At 55.1% G+C, this 16,973-nt stretch overlaps 2 protein-coding genes across 3 annotated transcripts; one reads left to right on the forward strand and one right to left on the reverse strand.

The window, feature by feature from the left end:
• Positions 1 to 259: 259 nt before the first annotated feature.
• On the forward strand, positions 260 to 9,602 carry DCAF10 (DDB1 and CUL4 associated factor 10). Its single transcript, XM_064735781.1, has 7 exons — positions 260 to 571; positions 1,030 to 1,143; positions 2,884 to 3,081; positions 4,148 to 4,350; positions 4,442 to 4,552; positions 5,402 to 5,547; positions 6,720 to 9,602. Exons 1-7 carry the CDS (start codon positions 285 to 287, stop codon positions 7,086 to 7,088), a joined length of 1,428 nt encoding a protein of 475 aa, XP_064591851.1. The 5' UTR covers positions 260 to 284; the 3' UTR covers positions 7,089 to 9,602.
• A 2,520-nt stretch (positions 9,603 to 12,122) lies between these two features.
• Positions 12,123 to 16,287, reverse strand: SLC25A51 (solute carrier family 25 member 51). 2 transcript variants are annotated; one of them, XR_010443110.1, is made up of 3 exons: positions 16,103 to 16,287; positions 13,936 to 15,470; positions 12,123 to 13,166 (listed from the first exon to the last, which is right to left on the reverse strand). XR_010443110.1 is itself a non-coding variant. In XM_064736278.1 (2 exons), the coding sequence occupies exon 2, from the start codon at positions 14,849 to 14,851 to the stop codon at positions 14,006 to 14,008; it is 846 nt and encodes a 281-aa protein (XP_064592348.1). In that variant the 5' UTR covers positions 14,852 to 15,470; positions 16,103 to 16,287; the 3' UTR covers positions 12,123 to 14,005. The 2 variants fall into 2 exon arrangements, 1 of the variants encoding a protein (XP_064592348.1); XM_064736278.1 differs by having other exon boundaries at positions 12,123 to 15,470.
• Positions 16,288 to 16,973: the final 686 nt, after the last annotated feature.

Below are 16,973 nucleotides of genomic sequence, written 5' to 3' on the forward strand. Positions count from 1 at the left end.
TCCGGTTCTGTCCTGCTCGGTTCGGTTCGGTTCGGTTCCGTTCCGCTCGGCTCGGCTGGGCCCGGTGCCCTCTCGCGGTGCCGCTCGGATCGGGCCGGGCCCTGAAGCGCCGCGCTCATGTGGGGCGGCGAGCACGTGACCGCGTGGGCGGAGCACGGGGCGTGCCGCGCAGGCGCAGTGTCGCTCCGGCGCGGCAGGGGCGGGGCGCGGGCGGGCCCGCGCAGGCGCAGTGCGGCGCGGCGGCCGGCAGGGGGCGGACGCGGGCGGGCGCTGCCGCCGCCGCCATGAGCACGGGCCCGGGGCCGGAGCCGGGCCCTCAGGCAGCCCCGGAGCCGGGCCCGGAGCTGCAGCCCCGCCACGCCGACCCCGCCGACACCGGGCCCGCCGCCCCCGGCGGCCTCTTCGCCTGGCTGCGCGGGCGCTGCCTGGGCCGCGGGGCCGCCGTGGACCCGGCGCGGGACACGTTCGGCGCCATGACCGGGCTGTACGGCGCCATCCAGCCCGCCGACTCCGTGTCCCTCAGCACCCGCACGCACGGCGCCGTCTTCAACCTCGAGTACTCGCCCGACGGGTAAGTGTGCCGGATCCTGGGGGCGGCGTGCTGCGGCTGCCCGCCCAGGTGAGCCCGGGGTGCCGAGGCGCAGGGCCCGTTGTGGTGCCCAGGTGTCGTCGCTGTGTCCATCAGCAGCACCCCTGGGCTGTGCTTTAAAGGACTGGGGCACGCACCTGGCGTCAGGTGTGCTGCTGTGCCTCTCCCAGCTCACCTGCAGCGGTGCCTCTCCCTGTGCAGGAGGAGGGGATGGGGGTGACAGTCCTGCTCCGGCTGCTGCCGGCGGCCCCGTGGTGCTGATAAATGTGTACTTTGCAAGGTTTTTAGTGAAAAACCCCACCGATTTGCAGATGAACCTTTGATTCGGTGTCACCTTTCCTGTCCCAGAGCCCCGGGAAGGTGTGGGCAGAGCACCAGGGGACGCAGGTGGAGGGCAGGACCCACCACAAACGTGGGGTTTTGTGTTGTGCTCCCCGCAGCTCGGTGCTGACCGTGGCCTGTGAACAGACTGAGGTCCTGCTCTTTGACCCCATCTCTTCAAAGCACATCAAGACTCTCTCCGAAGCTCATGAAGACTGTGTCAACAACATCAGGTGGGTCGGGAGGGACCTTTTGACACAGCTCAGCCTATGCCTAGTTTAAATATTACTCTTTCTTGGGGTAGAGCTGGAAATAGCAGGAGCAGGACTCTAAAACTATCGCTGTTTTTGTCATGTAGTATTTTTCCTTTTAAATTCAGGTGTTTGAAGTTGTTCTGGCAATAGATTTTGAGGCGTGATTTTAAGGTATCTTCTAACAGTATTCCAGCTGCTCTTCAGTCAGATTCTCAAAGCAAAAAAAACCCACTCCAAAACCCCAAACCAACAACCAACTACACAGCAACGAAAAAGCTTCAACCAATAACTAAACACAAAGAATCCCCAGAAAATTCTGAGTGTTTTCACTCAGAAGAGCCAAATATGATGTAGAGTGCTGTGCTGTGTCCATCAGATAAGTTGATGTGTTTCGCAAGCTGGTTGTCCTTTTTTACCAAAGACTGACGTTTTACATCAGTTGTGTCAGGAAGGCTGGATTAAAACGTGTGTCTGTGTGACACAGAGGAGCTGAGCTCTGTTCTGCACATTTTATACAGCTTTACATGGAGCCTTGTGAGCAGCAGTGCAGGGGTTCCTTGTGGTCAGCACCAAAACTGCTTACTGTTTACCAAAGTTTGGGGTTTTTTTTCCTTGACACTTGGTTGCTGTTGCTGTGGTGTAGCTCTGGGCCTGAAGGATTTTTAGTGTGTGTTTTCTGGATGGGTGTCTTGTTCCTTTTACCTCAGGTAGGGCTTTTTTTAATGGAGTGCCTTCACCCAAAGAATTCCAAACATGAGCCAGTGTGCCCTGTCCTTCGGAAGCCTGAGTTCCAGTGGTGCTCACCTTTGATCTGCAAACTCAGTGATTCCGTCCGTTCATTTTCTCACTGAGCCGAGTCGCTTGTGCTGGTGTGTGCCCCAGCGAGGCCTCATCCTGCCTCGGTGTGTTTGGAAAGCCTTGCATTTGCCTCAGGGAGCTCCAGGCTGTGTTTATTCCGTTGATTTCCCAGCGAGCTGAGTGCTGTGCACAGAGGGGAGCAGGGCTGAGTTACCATGGGGGTTCTGTCTGAGCGCCTGCTCCTCTGCTGGTTTGGCTCTTGTGTGGCTGGCACACAATTCATTGCCACACACAGACCCACTGAAAAACCCAAACCAAACTTGTGCTGTGCCTCTGTGCTTGCTCCAGAGGCACTGCTGGTTCATACCCCAGCCAGAGTTCTGCTGCTGGTGCGTGCTCTGTGCTGAGCTCAGAGGGGCTTTGGGCTGCTGTCTCTGTTTTGCCTAGTTTGGCTAGTTCAGAGGAGTTTGTTTGGGCTGCTCTCTCTGTGCTGGCCAGTTCACAGGGGCGTTGGGGCTGCTGTGGTATCTCTGTTTTGGCCAGTGGCTAGTTCAGAGGTTTGTTATGGCTGCTCTGCTCTCTGTGCTGAGTTCAGAGGGGGTTTGGGGCTGCTCTGGTGTCTCTGTGCTGAGTTCAGAGGAGTTTGGGGCTGCTCTGGTGTCTCTGTGCTGAGTTCAGAGGGGTTTGTTTGGGGCTGCTCTGTCTGTGCTGAGTTCAGAGGGGTTTGGGGCTGCTCTGGTGTCTCTGTGCTGAGTTCAGAGGGGTTTATTTGGGGCTGCTCTCTCTGTGCTGAGTTCAGAGGGGGTTTGGGGCTGCTCTGGTGTCTCTGCTGAGTTCAGAGGGGTTTGTTTGGGCTGCTCTGGTGTCTCTGTGCTCTCCTGCTGCCCCGCAGGGCGCGCCCTGAGCTGTTGCCTCCTGCAGGTTCCTGGATAACCGTCTGTTCGCCACGTGCTCCGACGACACCACCATCGCGCTCTGGGACCTGAGGAAGCTCAACACCAAAGTGTGCACGCTGCATGGCCACACCAGCTGGGTCAAGAACATCGAGTACGACACCAACACCAGGCTGCTGGTCACCTCGGGCTTCGATGGCAACGTCATCATCTGGGACACCAACAGGTACAGGGCTCTGTGCAGCTCACCCAGCACAGGGACATCAGCACAGGTGCAATGCACAGGTACCACCAGCACAGGTACAGCAGCACAGATGCACCAGACAGAGCCTCCCTCCCAGAGTGGGGCTACACTGTGCTCTGAAACACTGGGACCAAGGTGTGAAAAATGCCAATCGCTTGTTTTTAAAATTGTAAAAGTTTAATAGTAATAAAATGGTTCTCAATATAGTAATATAATTAGAGTGATAATAATTTGGGCAATTTGGATTAGGATAATATGAGACAATAGAAACAAAGAGTTACGTATGGTCTGGGTACCTTTTCTGGGCAAAAATAAGCCTGAAAAAGGGCCTCGTTAAGAGAGGATTAACCCTTAAAAGCAACAGCCTGTTGTATATTCATACACCTCACCCATGATGAATAAATTCCATTCAAACACAGGATTCTGTCTGGGCACTCTCAGCTGCTTCCTCTGAGTCCTGACAGCATCTCCAGAGCTGAGTGAGGCAGGAAGTTCATTTCTCCTGATAATGGAGCAATAAATTCTGTTTCTCTGAAAGATTCAGGTGTCCTGTGGCTGCTATGTCACTGCAAGTCCTTTCTTTAGAAAAAAGTATCTTACATAGCACAGTTTCTATTTTAACATTGTGTTATAACCTAAAACTGTATTTAACACACTGCTTAAGAAAATTAATACAGCATAGCTTTCTAACGTAACACATATAATATGCATTTGAATATTTGCAAAAAGCCAATCATGAAATATGCATTTCTCACAAAGAGCTTGCATTGCCTCTCTGGCAATAGTAAATGGTTAGAAAAGAGCTTCTCTTGCCACATGCCAGAACGTAGTTCTTCCTTCCAGAGGAGGTTCTGTCCTCATTGCTGTGGTTGTGGGAAGATGTGACTTCACCCATTCCATTAAAAAGTAGGATAAAGACAGTGCTTTAAAAAACAGTTTTGGGGTGAACAAAATGAATGATGCTGGCACATCCTGGGCCCTTGTGGACACAGTCAGGGCCTGGAGCTGCAGCTGACCACATCCCTGCTGTGCTTGTCGTGCTGCCCAGGTGCACAGAGGATGGATGTCCTCACAAGAAGTTTTTCCACACCCGTTTTCTGATGCGGATGAGGCTGACACCAGACTGTTCCAAAATGCTCATCTCCACCTCCTCTGGCTACCTTCTGATTTTGCACGACCTTGACCTAAACAAGTCTTTAGAGGTTGGCAGCTACCCCATTTTACGGGCCAGGAGGACCACGTCGAGCTCAGGTGAGTGCAGGGCAGGGCCTGTGCTGCTCCTGGGCAGCAGCCCACCTGTGCTGGCACACCTGTGGGCTCACCTGTGTGTGTGTGTTTGCAGATATAACGTCGTCAGGCTCCTCTGGCCCTCGAGCCGTGGGCTCACCCTGCCACCAGAACAGCTCAGGGCCGCCCTCTGAGAAAACCCTGTCACGGCCCTCGCAGAGAGAAGGTAGGAACAGATCCCTTAACAAAGAGATTAATGAAAAGAAACCCTGGACTTTGATTTGCTGTATCCAAAAGAGGCCAGGGGGCAGTAGTGAAGAACTGTCCTGTGGTTTTTTAAGGATGGTGCTGCTGAGACGTGTACTAAACCAATAAAATCTCATTGCACACCAAAGCCTGGGGATCTAATCAGGTTTTATATCTGAGAAATCTGGTAAAAGTAGCAAGATCTGTATTTTATGTTAGTATGTTGTTGTTTCATGGAGGTGCTCCCTTTTGTTTTTCCATGCACAAAGTTTGTGTGAATGTTCTTTCAGGGAGAAATCCAGAGAATCAGCATGGATTTGGCAAATGGGTGAATACTTTGTGCATCCCTTGTCATTTGAAAGAATGTAATGTTAATTTTTAGCTATTGGGGTTGTGAGATGCTGAAGCATACTGGTGAGGGGAGGCTTACCTGGATGCCAGGGAGTGATTTACCTGGGAGTGAGGGGAAGAAGGGAGAAAAGCTGCAAGCTGAGCAAGTGTTGGGAGGAATTTGGAGAGCACATCATACAAGTCTGAGAATCAGAAATCTTATAAAAACCTCACTGGTTAGATTTTGCTGTAATACCAATGAGGAGCGTGAGTGTGGAAGGTTTGTGTAGCTGTCAGTGTGGTGGGTTCAGTGCAGATCTGGGCACCCCAGTTTCACCAAAAGGAGCTGTTTGAAGTGGAGCCTGAGCCCATGGGTGCTGGCTCAGGGTTGCTGTGACCCTCTGAGCCTCCGTGTCCCCATGTGAGCAGCAGGACTGGTGGGAGAGCTGGAGGTCACTGTGTGCTGTTTCACTGCGACTCACAGGTAATTCCCTTGCAGGGGGATCACCCAGGAATAGCCTGGAGGTGTTAACACCAGAGGTTCCTGGAGAGAGAGACCGTGGTAACTGCATCACATCCCTGCAGCTGCACCCCAAGGGCTGGGCCACGCTGCTGCGCTGCTCCAGCAACACAGATGACCAGGAGGTAACGCACTGCCTCGAGCTCTTCTTCCAAATATGTGCTTTTGGGGTTTTTTTAAATGATCTTCCTGCTAGAACCTGCTTCAGGCCTTCTCCTTGATGCAGGAAGTCGTGAGACCAGCTGCAGTTCAGCTGCAGGCTGCAGATTCTGCTCCTCTAATTTGCAATAATAAATATGTATATAATATATAAATATTACTGGACCAGTAATAAAATGTTTTAGTTACTTTGATTGCTGATGTAAATTGAGGTTCATTTGGTTTTGCTGGGATTGTTTTCTGCCTCTGCCTCTGCATTTATTTGGGGTTTTTTTGTTGTTGTTGAAGAAAGTCACTCTTTGTAAAGGTAACCCTTTACACAACTGTAGAGGACCAAGTGGAAGCTTAGCAGGTTGGTTATGAATTTTAATGCTGGCTCTGCAACAATCAAACTGATGTACAACACAGAATTTTTGTAACATGCAAAAATTCATGTTACATTGGATCAGTTGGTACTGGTGATTGAGTTATAATTTCTCTTAGTCCTAGAGTCTGCCTTATTCTGTTTTATTAATACTCATTGGTACTTTTCCTGTTGTGGTTATTTCAGAAGGATGCATGAAACACAGCTAGGAGTGCTTGTCTTGGGGCTGAAGTAGAATCAACACAATATAAACTTTGTCATTGATTTTTTTTTTTTTACATTTGTTCTGATATTAAATAATGAGATGACAGACAGGGATCCTTAATGTGTCTCACAAATAACAAACTGGCTTGCAGAGCTGTTCATAACCTTCCTTCAAAAGTCTGTTACCCACTTGCTTCAAGATCCCATTCCTTTTGAAGTCAAAGGCATAAAAAGCCAGTGATCTGCTCCGAGGTACAGTCAGCTGCATCTGACTTTATAGACTTAATTTAAATATTTACTAAATTAGAGCAGGTGCCTGGCCAAGGGATTAGGTTTTGCTCTCTGCAGATGAAAGCTAGATTGGAAAGATTAAATGTGGCAGCCGTTTAATCAGAACAGCAGTTTCAGTGTTGACAGGGAGTGGTGACAGGGAGGGAGGGAGATGCTGAGGCAGTGGGAGCATGTCCCACCTGTTCACATGAGTCGCCTGTAGAGGCGCAGGGGGAGGGAATGTGTGTTTGCCGTGCTTTACTTCTCTTTCAGTGTCCCTTTCTCTGCCTCTCCCTTTAGTGGACTTGTGTCTATGAATTCCAGGAAGGAGCCCCGGTGCGGCCCGTGTCGCCGCGCTGCTCGCTGCGCCTGACGCACTGCATCGAGGAGGCCAACGTGGGCCGGGGCTACATCAAGGAGCTCTGCTTCAGCCCCGACGGCCGCATGATCTCGTCGCCGCACGGCTTCGGCATCCGCCTGCTGGGCTTCGACGCGCACTGCAGCGAGCTGGTGGACTGCCTGCCGCGGGAGGCCAGCCCGCTGCGCGAGATCCGCTCGCTCTACTCGCACAACGACGTGGTGCTCACCACCAAGTTCTCGCCCACGCACTGTCAGATCGCCTCGGGGTGCCTTAGCGGACGCGTCTCCCTCTACCAGCCAAAGTTCTAGGGCACGGCAGCGGCCCCCCCTCCTGGATGGACCTTGGTGGGTGTTCCTTGAGCTGAGTGGAAGTGTGCTCTCTGCAAAGCCTCGGAGCGCAGAGGAGTCACGGCTGCTGTGCCTGGATGTGACCTGGAAGGATTTTTATTTTAGGCCAGCGCCACGGGGATCTGGGTCCTGCATCTGTGAGCCCACAGAGCTCTGCTCCTGCTGATCCTGTGCCATCGGGCTGCTGTCCTGCTGTGTTTGTACCCTGGTACTTGATTGTTGCCTTCAGCACAACTCCAGTGGGCTGTGTGGAGCAGCACAGAGGGGCAGGTGCCCAGGTACCTCCTGTCCCACACCTCTGCTTCCTCTTCTGTCGCTGAAGCAACTCTGTGGTGATTAGTAGATAATGGACTGCTTGTCTACATAAGCAACACGGTTAGTTACTCCCACCAAAAAAAAAAAAAAAAAAAAAAAAAGAGAAAAAAAAAAGAAAAAGGAATTTTGCTTTCATTTCTATGTTAATGTGGTTGTCATTGGCTAGAATAATGAGTCATGGTGTGGCTTAGGCTGGCAGGACCACTGGAGGTCACCCAGGCCCACACTTGCACAGGCAGGCTCCCCTTGAGCCCCCCACTCAGCACTGGGGAGGACCCTGGCCCAGAGGATCCCTCTGGGTTTGTGCAGCTCCGGCCCCTCCTCTGCAGAGGGCCTTCCACCTCTGAATCATGGTGGCTTTCTGCTGATGTTGGGTGTTTCCCACCTGGCTGTCTCCCCACACACACCTGGCTGCACTCTGTCGGTGGGGGAAGTTCCTTTGGTATCACCAGGTGAGCCTTTCTTCACGTGTGCTGTCAGTTTGGGAGGGTGTTAAAAGCAAACCTGCCAACAGTGGGATGTGCCTGGGTCTAACCAGGCCTGTCATCAGGTTGTGAGCACTGTACTGCTCACGTTGGAGGGGAAGCTGTATGGGAGCAGCTGAGATCACTTGGTTTGTTCAGCTTGGAGGAGTCTGAGATGAGATCTCGTGGTGCTCCTGAGCATCCTCCTGTGGGGCAGTGGAGGGGCAGGTACTGACAGGAACAAGGAACAGGAGCAGGGCACGGCTGGGGCTGGGCCAGGGCCAGGGGAGTTGGGGATGGAGAGCAGGAAAGGTTCTGCTTCCCCAGAGGGGTAACTGCTGGCACTGCCCAGGGAATGGGCACAGCCTGGGGCTGCCACAGCTCCAGCAGAGCCTGGACAGTGCTCCAGGGATGCCCAGGGTGGGCTCTGGGCAGGGCACGGGGGGCACTGGGTGACCCTTGGGTCCCCTCCAGCTCAGGGGATTCTGTGGTCACACCCAGAGTAGGAATGCCAGATTTCAGCCCTTGAATTAATAGAGCTGACCTTGTAAATGCACAGGTGTTGTACATCCATATCGGTTCATAACATTCTCATCACTTACATGTTCCAAGATGAGGTTTTTTAGTGTTTCACTGAAGTTTTGCAGACTAGTCACACACTCAGTTCAGCAGGGAACTTTACCTGAAAAGACTGTCACCTGCTGGTGTTCAGGTACACTCTCTGGCTCAGCAGACCACACTTGTTCAAAGCTCTTACAAAGCCTTTTGCAAAACGTATTTGGGGATAAAGACAACATACATGGATGTGAGAGAGCTGGAAAGGTAAGCCTGAGGACGGACCCTCCTGTAGCTTTGTATTTATGTGGGTAGTATACCCTGGTGGTGGTGCAGAAGTCATTGAAACTAAAGCCTCCTCTGCATGATGACAGAATAAAATCCCAAGTTTCCTCTTTTGAGAATGCAAAGCCTTCGGTTTTGTGTGCAGGGTAATCTGAGGGCAAACATCCCTTCTGCTGGCCCGAGCCTGCGGGGACGAGCCTAGCACGCAGGCTTTTCATGCAGAGGAGGAGCTACAGGGAGTTTGTATGGGCCAAGCTGTTTGGGGAAAAGACGCCCAGGTCCTGCCCAGGACTGCAGCCGCTCTTCCCCAGGCATTTTGCTGTCCCACTGCCAGGCTGCTGTTTTCTCACCTTATTTAATGTTTTATTACACATCACGGAAGGGACTGCAGGGACACTTGAGAGAGCCTTGGGGTTCTCACGGGCTTGCACAGTGTTTGTTTTGCAGGTGAAGGAGCACCCACAGGACCGAGGGGGTTCTCTGTGTGTTTCCAAGGCTGTTTTTGTTTTCCTGTCAGAACCTCCTCAGACTGGTGGATCCCTAGTGACTGTAACGCTATGCCTGTGAATATGCACTGAGTGTTACCTTTTTAATTCTACCTCATGATAACGCTGTGTTTTACACCAGTATTGTGCTGAGCTTTGGACACTCACCTTTCTGTACAGAGGACCATGACCCCCAAGTGGTGACAGATGTGTGACAGATGTGCGACAGATGTGTCACCACCGCTGCTTGACAGCACCTGTGGTTGGCTGGCAGGCCCTGCCTGGCTCTGGCAGTCACCTGGTGGAGGGGTTTGGTCACCTTGATGCTTTTGTAGCGTGTCCAGCTGATGCATAAAATGACAGAATCTGTACATGTATGCTGTAGAAATGTTACTTAGTTTTTCCAATGACATTTGTAATAAGTTTGAATTAGAGTAAGTAGGTAGTCTTAGATTTTGGTCATTCGATTGATTACTCCTTTTCAACAAACTTGGGAGTTTTCCATGAAGGCTTTACCATGTTTTACCTGTGAAGGTCACTTCTCAGTGACTTACAGCTGACATGCCTCACAGTCATGTGGTGGTGCAAGTGTTTTCAGTTCTCTCTCGGTAGCATTACTGAAACAATGAAATTATGTGTTGGTGAGCTTTGGGTTATTTCTAGGTAGTCAAACAAACAAAAAAAAAAGCTTATCTTCTAGTTGTGTTTCAAAAAACTGAATGCTCAACCTCGAGAAGTGTACAAAACTGTGAAACAACTGTAAGGAACCATTTCCAAGGGAGGAAGGGCTGCGCTGGCAGAGGGGCGGGCGGCTCACGGCAGGGCTGGGGGGCAGCACAGGAGGGACTCACGGCCGTGTCTCTGTGGGCGCTGTGGAGGCTTTGAACGGCGAGTTCTGGCTGCCAGGGCCGGTACCGGGGCTGGTTCTGCTCCGGCTGCCAGGGCCGGTACCGGGGCCGGTTCTGCTCCGGCTGCCAGGGCCGGTACCGGGGCTGGTTCTGCTCCCACCGCCAGGGCCGGTACCGGGGCCGGTTCTGCTCCGGCTGCCAGGGCCGGTACCGGGGCTGGTTCTGCTCCCGCTGCCAGGGCCGGTACCGGGGCTGGTTCTGAGCTCTGTGAGCGCCATGGTGGTTTCACACGGTGAGCTCCGGCTGCCAGGGCCGGTACCAGGGCTGGTTCTGCTCCGGCTGCCAGGGCCGGTACCGGGGCTGGTTCTGCTCCCGCTGCCAGGGCCGGTACCGGGGCTGGTTCTGCTCCGGCTGCCAGGGCCGGTACCGGGGCTGGTTCTGCTCTGGCTGCCAGGGCCGGTACCGGGGCTGGTTCTGCTCCGGCTGCCAGGGCCGGTACCGGGGCCGGTTCTGCTCCGGCTGCCAGGGCCGGTACCGGGGCCGGTTCCGCTCCCGCTGCCAGGGCCGGTACCGGGGCCGGTTCTGCTCCCACCCCCAGGGCCGGTACCGGGGCCGGTTCCACTCCTGCTGCCAGGGCTGGTACTGGGGCTGGTTTTGCTCCCGTTGCCAGGGCCGGTACCGGGGCTGGTTCTGCTCTGGCTGCCAGGGCCGGTACCGGGGCTGGTTCTGCTCCGGCTGCCAGGGCCGGTACCGGGGCTGGTTCTGCTCCCGCCACCAGGGCCGGTACCGGGGCTGGTTCTGCTCCGGCTGCCAGGGCCGGTACCAGGGCTGGTTCTGCTCCGGCTGCCAGGGCCGGTACCGGGGCTGGTTCTGGTTCTGAGCTCTGTGAGCACCGTCAGTGGTGGTTTCACACGGCGAGTTCCGGCTGCCAGGGCCGGTACCGGGGCCGGTTCTGCTCCGGCTGCCAGGGCCGGTACCGGGGCTGGTTCTGCTCCGGCTGCCAGGGCCGGTACCGGGGCTGGTTCTGGTTCTGAGCTCTGTGAGCACCGTCAGTGGTGGTTTCACACGGCGAGTTCCGGCTGCCAGGGCCGGTACTGGGGCCGGTTCCATTCCCGCCACCAGGGCCGGTACCGGGGCCGGTTCTGCTCCGGCTGCCAGGGCCGGTACTGGGGCCGGTTCTGCTCCCACTGCCAGGGCCGGTACCGGGGCCGGTTCTGCTCCGGCTGCCAGGGCCGGTACCGGGGCCGGTTCTGCTCCGGCTGCCAGGGCCGGTACCGGGGCCGGTTCCGCTCCCGCCCAGCCCGGAGCGCCCGCAGTGCCCGCGCCGGGATGGCACCGCCGCGCCATGGGGATAGAGGACAAGCACAGCGGTGCCCACACACACACACACACACACACACACACACACACACACACACACACACACGATTGTTTGCACTCGCGGAGTCTTGGGGTAAGGACAGCTCGATGCCTACCACCAGAATGAGAATGTAAACATCAGTTTTTTCGGGGAGGGGGCTTGGTTAATTTAGTGGGCTTTGTTTCTGTTTGTGTTGTGGTTTTAATTTGGGTAGCGCTGATGTGGAGAAGGTTCTGACATCGTAATACATGGGTCTGTTGCTCTATAAACTCTTATAGGACATATAAACTCTTGGGAAAAAAGAAATACACTTGCCAAATGGAAGGTTTCAAAAAATTTAGTTTACAAGATCCTAAACAGTTGGAAAGAAAGGAAGAAGTCAACGACCCATCATGTTTTTAACCTGCAGGAAACAGAAACTTCTCATTGGCTGATCTTAGTCAAAGGTGCATTTTCTAAAGCACTAAATATCCTCAGTTAAGTCTAAGGTTTTTAATACAGAAACAAATTGTGCATGTAGAGTATTTTGAAATACCTGAGATTTCCTAGTAAAAACTGTAGCCTTTTAATACCGTATATGAAGTATCAGAACTGCTTTGGAAGTATTGTACTTACAGCCGTACAGTAACTTACTATTTGTGGACAGTTTCTCTTGCTTGCATAATAAACATTTAATAATTCACTGAATTGAAACGTATTTTATTTATGTTAAAATCGGCCATGCTGGCTCTTGCATGCCCCCTAAAAATTAAAGAAGAAAAACACTTCCTACTGCTTAGATGCTGCCATTCACAAGTGTGTGTGTCACAGTAGTGCTTTTACATTAAATTTTTCTGAAAGTGACATTTGAACAGTCAAAACTGACACTGAACCTCAGACCCAGGGCTCCACTATTTCTCAACCTCGACACTTTGGCTTCCCTGACATTACAGGAGCACATAACATCTTCCACAGAGAGAAACAGGATGCAGATTTTGTTTTTATTCCATCAAGGAGTGATTACAAAAAGAAGGTACACTGGTAAAAATCAGATTCTGCCAGTAACAAACATCCAGTAAACATTTTATTTAGATGGATAATCACCACTGGGATGCAGGAACTCGCGCTTGTGCCCACCCACACTGTCTGAAGCTCACTGTATGATTACAACACGCTGATTAGGATTGATTCTGGAAGACAGTTTTAGCAAATGGAAAACTCAAATTCAGAAAAGCAATAGCCCCTCCAAGACTTAAGAAAAGACTAAATTCAAAGCAGTGTCTGAAAGCTTTGCTGCTCCCCATCATCCAAAGTGTTTTGGTTTATATGTGAACGTAGAGTTTAAGTGAAGAGCAAGCCCTCAGGGAGACTCAAACACTTTTGCTGATCCAGCTCAGGGTTGTGCTCGCTCCTCTGTCCCTGTATCTAAAGCCTCAAGTCTCCTCTCTCTGAACTCCTGCGTCTGTAAGACACAGATTTCTGTCAGTTCCTTTCACTGCTTGCCAGCAGAAGTCCTGAAACACGTCTCCAAGCACTCCACCTTTCCTGCTCCCTGCTTCCAAGGTCATCTTTGGCTTTTCGTCTCCACTCCACCTGCAGACCTCCAGTGAAGCAGCTCACCCAGGACTCTCCCACCTTGCCTGTGCCGCTCCTGTGTGCCAGAACCTTTAACACAACACGCCGAGCAGGCAGATCCCCGAGTTCTGGGTGTCACAAACACCTCGTGACCGCTAACTCCACAGAGGGAGCTGAGAAAAGACAAGATGTGGCAGTGCAAAAAGCCTGTGAAGTGCTTGAGCAGCTGCAGGAGCTGGAGTGCCCTTACACACAGGGACACCTCCCTGCTCCTGCAGCTGGAGGCAACAGAAAAAGCAGCAATTAAAAAATAAAAAGTCCTCAGAAAAAAGCAGAACAAACTCCGTGTTTTTTAACGAGGAAGGACACTTTAAAGCTTTAGTGAGTTTGCTGTCCCATTCCTTCCACTTTTCCCTTTTGGCAGGAAGGCACACGTACAAACACGCACACACACACACACAGATCCAGCCTGGCTGAGGTCACACGTTCAGTGCCACGGCTGGAGGACGTGGTCACCACAGGCTGCACCCTGCAGCGGGCCGAGGTGCAGCTGGGAGCTCTGCACTTCAGCCATCCCCTTGTGTATCTGTCCTCTGAGCTTCACACAAAGTAATGAGGACCCCAAAGCATCTGAAAATGCAGTTCCAAAATCGAGACTGGGAAGATGATCAGGCAATGGAATTGTTTTTCTTCAGCTCCTCCTTGATTCTCATGTTCTAAACATGGGCAGTGGAGTGCATCCCACCACAGAGCATAGCGCAATTTTGGGAGTGATAACAGACTATTCTTTCCTCTTTTACACCCTTGTGTTTGTCTGGTAGCTCTGTTATGGGTAAACTCACCTGCCAGCAAAGGAATACTTTAACAAGTTCGTCATAATTGCACCAAGGTTTAAATGTATCACCATTCACCCCATAAATACGGAAGGCTGGGAGGAATTACCTGTGTCAGTCACAGGCACAGGCACTGCTCCCTGGGACAACGAGCGCTGGTGCCCCTCGAGCAGGACGGGTCACAGCAGCTTCAGCAGGAACTCGTAGGTGGCGTTGATGATCCCCCAGGACAGCACAGAGCGGTGGTAGTTCAGGTGGGCTCCTCGGAACAGGTGCATCACCTTCCTGTCGCGCTCCAGCCAGATCTTCGCCAACACCTTGGAGAAGGACTGGAACTCGCCACCGATCTGAGCTTGCATGCGAGTCTTTACCACGTTCACAGGGAAGAAGAGGAAGCCCAGCAGGGCGCCCAGCAGCCCCCCGCAGATGAAGTCGTTGACCAGGTGAGAGCTGTACGAGGTGGCCTCGGGCAGACTCTGCTTGATGGGCCCGCGCAGCCCGAAGAAGAGCACGTTGCTGGGCCCGTTCCGCAGCAGGATGGGCACCAATCCCCGGTAGTACTCCCGCACCCCGTAGGCCCTCAGCACCCTGAAAGCCTGGAAAGTGTTTGTGAACTTGTCGTGGTGCTTGTAGTCCTGCAGCAGCGTCTGCACGCGCTCAAAGGGCGTCAGCACGGCCTCGGTGGTGCCGGCCAGCGCGGCGGCCGCGCTGCGCGTCAGCAGCTCGGGGCCGCGGCCGTGGCTCAGCAGCAGCGCCGAGAAATCCTCGTAGAGGCCGAACATGAGCGCCAGCGTGGTGGTTTTCTGCAGCAGCGGCGGCAGGATGCCGCGGTACAGCGTGCGCAGCCCGTCGCGGCGCAGCTGGCGCACGGCCTCGCGGGCGCGCAGCCCGTACAGCTGCTGCCGGAACAGCACCTTCTGGATGGGGAACGTCACCGCGATGTTGGTGAAGGCCGCGCACAGCCCGCACACGTAGTGCTTGCTGCCCGAGGAGCACACCGCCTCCTCGGGGGCTGCCAGCGCCATGGCGCCGCCGCTGCTCCGTGCCACCGAGAGAGCACAGCCCCGGCGCTACCGCATCAGCCCTGCAGCGCGCAGCGGCGCCCCGGGGAGCAGCAGCAGCAAGCAGCCGGCGCTGGCAGGGGCTGGGCCATGCTCGGGGAGCAGCGCTGCCTCCCTTCTGCGCTGCTCCAAACCTAAACAGCAACAAATCCCCCTGGAATCGCCGACTCCGACAGCGAAAGGCTGGCCCTCGCGCTAACAGAATACTGTGTGAACAAAGGAGAGGCTGACAAGAAACCTATGAAACACCAAAACTACATCAAACGTGTACAGCGGCATCACAAAGCCCCATCCTTACGCTCTGCCTCCCCCTAACACCAGCTAACTCGGGTTCACCACCACCCGCAGGCAGGCACAGGTGCCACACAGGTGTGACCCCACCGGCACAGGGCACAGATTCAATCAGTCCCAGCTCACTGCCACGCAGCCTCCTCTGCATCAGCCCCCGGGCTCGACGTCCTCGCTCTGCTGAGGAGGGTCACAGGTGGAATTCAGCTGGGCCTGGGGTCCTCAAGGATGTGGACAGAGGCAGCTTGGCCAGACAGTCTGAAGGAGGACTGCAGGGGTCTCTACCTGGCAAGCCCTGTTTGACAGAAGAATGGGATTATTTACTTAACAGTTATGAAAATATGTTGCTGCAGGTGCCCGCATCCCACCCTCGATCACAGTGAGGTCCGTGACAGCCGTGTGGGGCTGGGGGTGTTCCTGAGCCCCAAATGCTCCCCAGCACCAGCAGGAGATCCCAGGATCTAAGGGGTGCTTGGGGAGCACCTGCCCGGCATGAGGAGCTCCCGAAAAGAAAGGGGAGAAAGAAAAGGAAAGGACAGAGAGAGACAAAGGAGCTGGGAGAAACAGGGAGGAGAAAAGGGAGGGAAGAAAAGGGCGGGGGGAGAAAGGCAGAGAAAGGATGGGGAAGAACGGCAGAGCCGTTTGTTCCCCGAGGCTCCCGCCGCCTCTGACGCTGGCAGCGTCTCCGTCCCCGGGGCAGCGCTCGCACTGCCCGCACCGACCGGAGCGGCCGCAGCCCCGCGCACCTGCGGGCCCCGCTCCCGCCCCCCGGCACCGCGCGCTGCCCCGCGGGCCCGCACCGCCGCCCTCCAGCGCCGCCGCCGGGGCCCAAGGTCAGCTCGGCGGCGGCTGCGGCCCGGCCGGGCCCAGCGAACCGCGGCTGCCGCTGCCCCGGCGCCTGCGCGGCCGCGGCGGGACGGGACGCACCTGCGGGCGGCGCTGCCATGGCAGAGCGGAGAGGGGCGGAGCGGAGCGGAGCAGAGAGGAGCGCACGGCGAACGCACCGGGCTCGCACCGGGCTCGCACCGGGCCCGCACCGTTACCGCGATCGCGGCGCCACCAGCGCCCGGCACGGCGCGGCCTCGCGCCGCTCTCTGACGTCACCGCGCCGCCGTGTGACGCCACCACGCTACCGCACGGGGCGGGGCCGGCGGAGGGCGCAAGGACCCGGCCGTATCAACCACCCCGACACAGGCCGCGCCTCCACGTGCTTCCGCCAATCAGACTGCGGTGATCTGTAGCCACGCCCCCGAGGGCGGGGCGGAGGCGGGCGGGAACAGCCTGAGGGAGCTGAGGGAGCTGAGGGAGCTGAGGGAGCTGAGGGAGCTGAGGGAGGGTGGGGGGCGCTCCGGGTCGGGAGAGCTCCGTTCCGCACGGGGTTGGCGGGGCTGAGCTCCCGGAGAGCTCTATACGGGACCGGGAGAGCTCCGCTCGGCACGATCAGTCTTTGCCCTTCCGGAGCTCCCCCAATCCCGACCCGGCCGGCTCCGCACGGGGTCGGGCCGGGCTCCGTGCCCCTTGTGCGGCCCCAGGTGCTCCCCGGCGGGCCCTAACCGGTTCCGGAGAGCTGGGTCCGTGCGGACGGGCAGCGCCGGGGGGTGTCTGTGCTGGCGCGGAGCCGAGTTGGTGTTACCGGTTCGGTAACAGACTGTACAGCCCGCATTCATTGCGGTGTGTACCGCTGCCCTTGGCCGCGCAGCTCCCTCTCCTGCTGGGTACAGAACGGGTCCTTGCCCAAGGAGAAGAAGTATTGTCCAATTATGTTGCTTTTAAGTCTCATTCGTTAATACCCATTGCT

This window comes from Zonotrichia leucophrys, chromosome Z (genome assembly GCF_028769735.1).
Source record: "Zonotrichia leucophrys gambelii isolate GWCS_2022_RI chromosome Z, RI_Zleu_2.0, whole genome shotgun sequence".
In the NCBI taxonomy this organism is placed as follows: Eukaryota; Metazoa; Chordata; class Aves; order Passeriformes; family Passerellidae; genus Zonotrichia; species Zonotrichia leucophrys.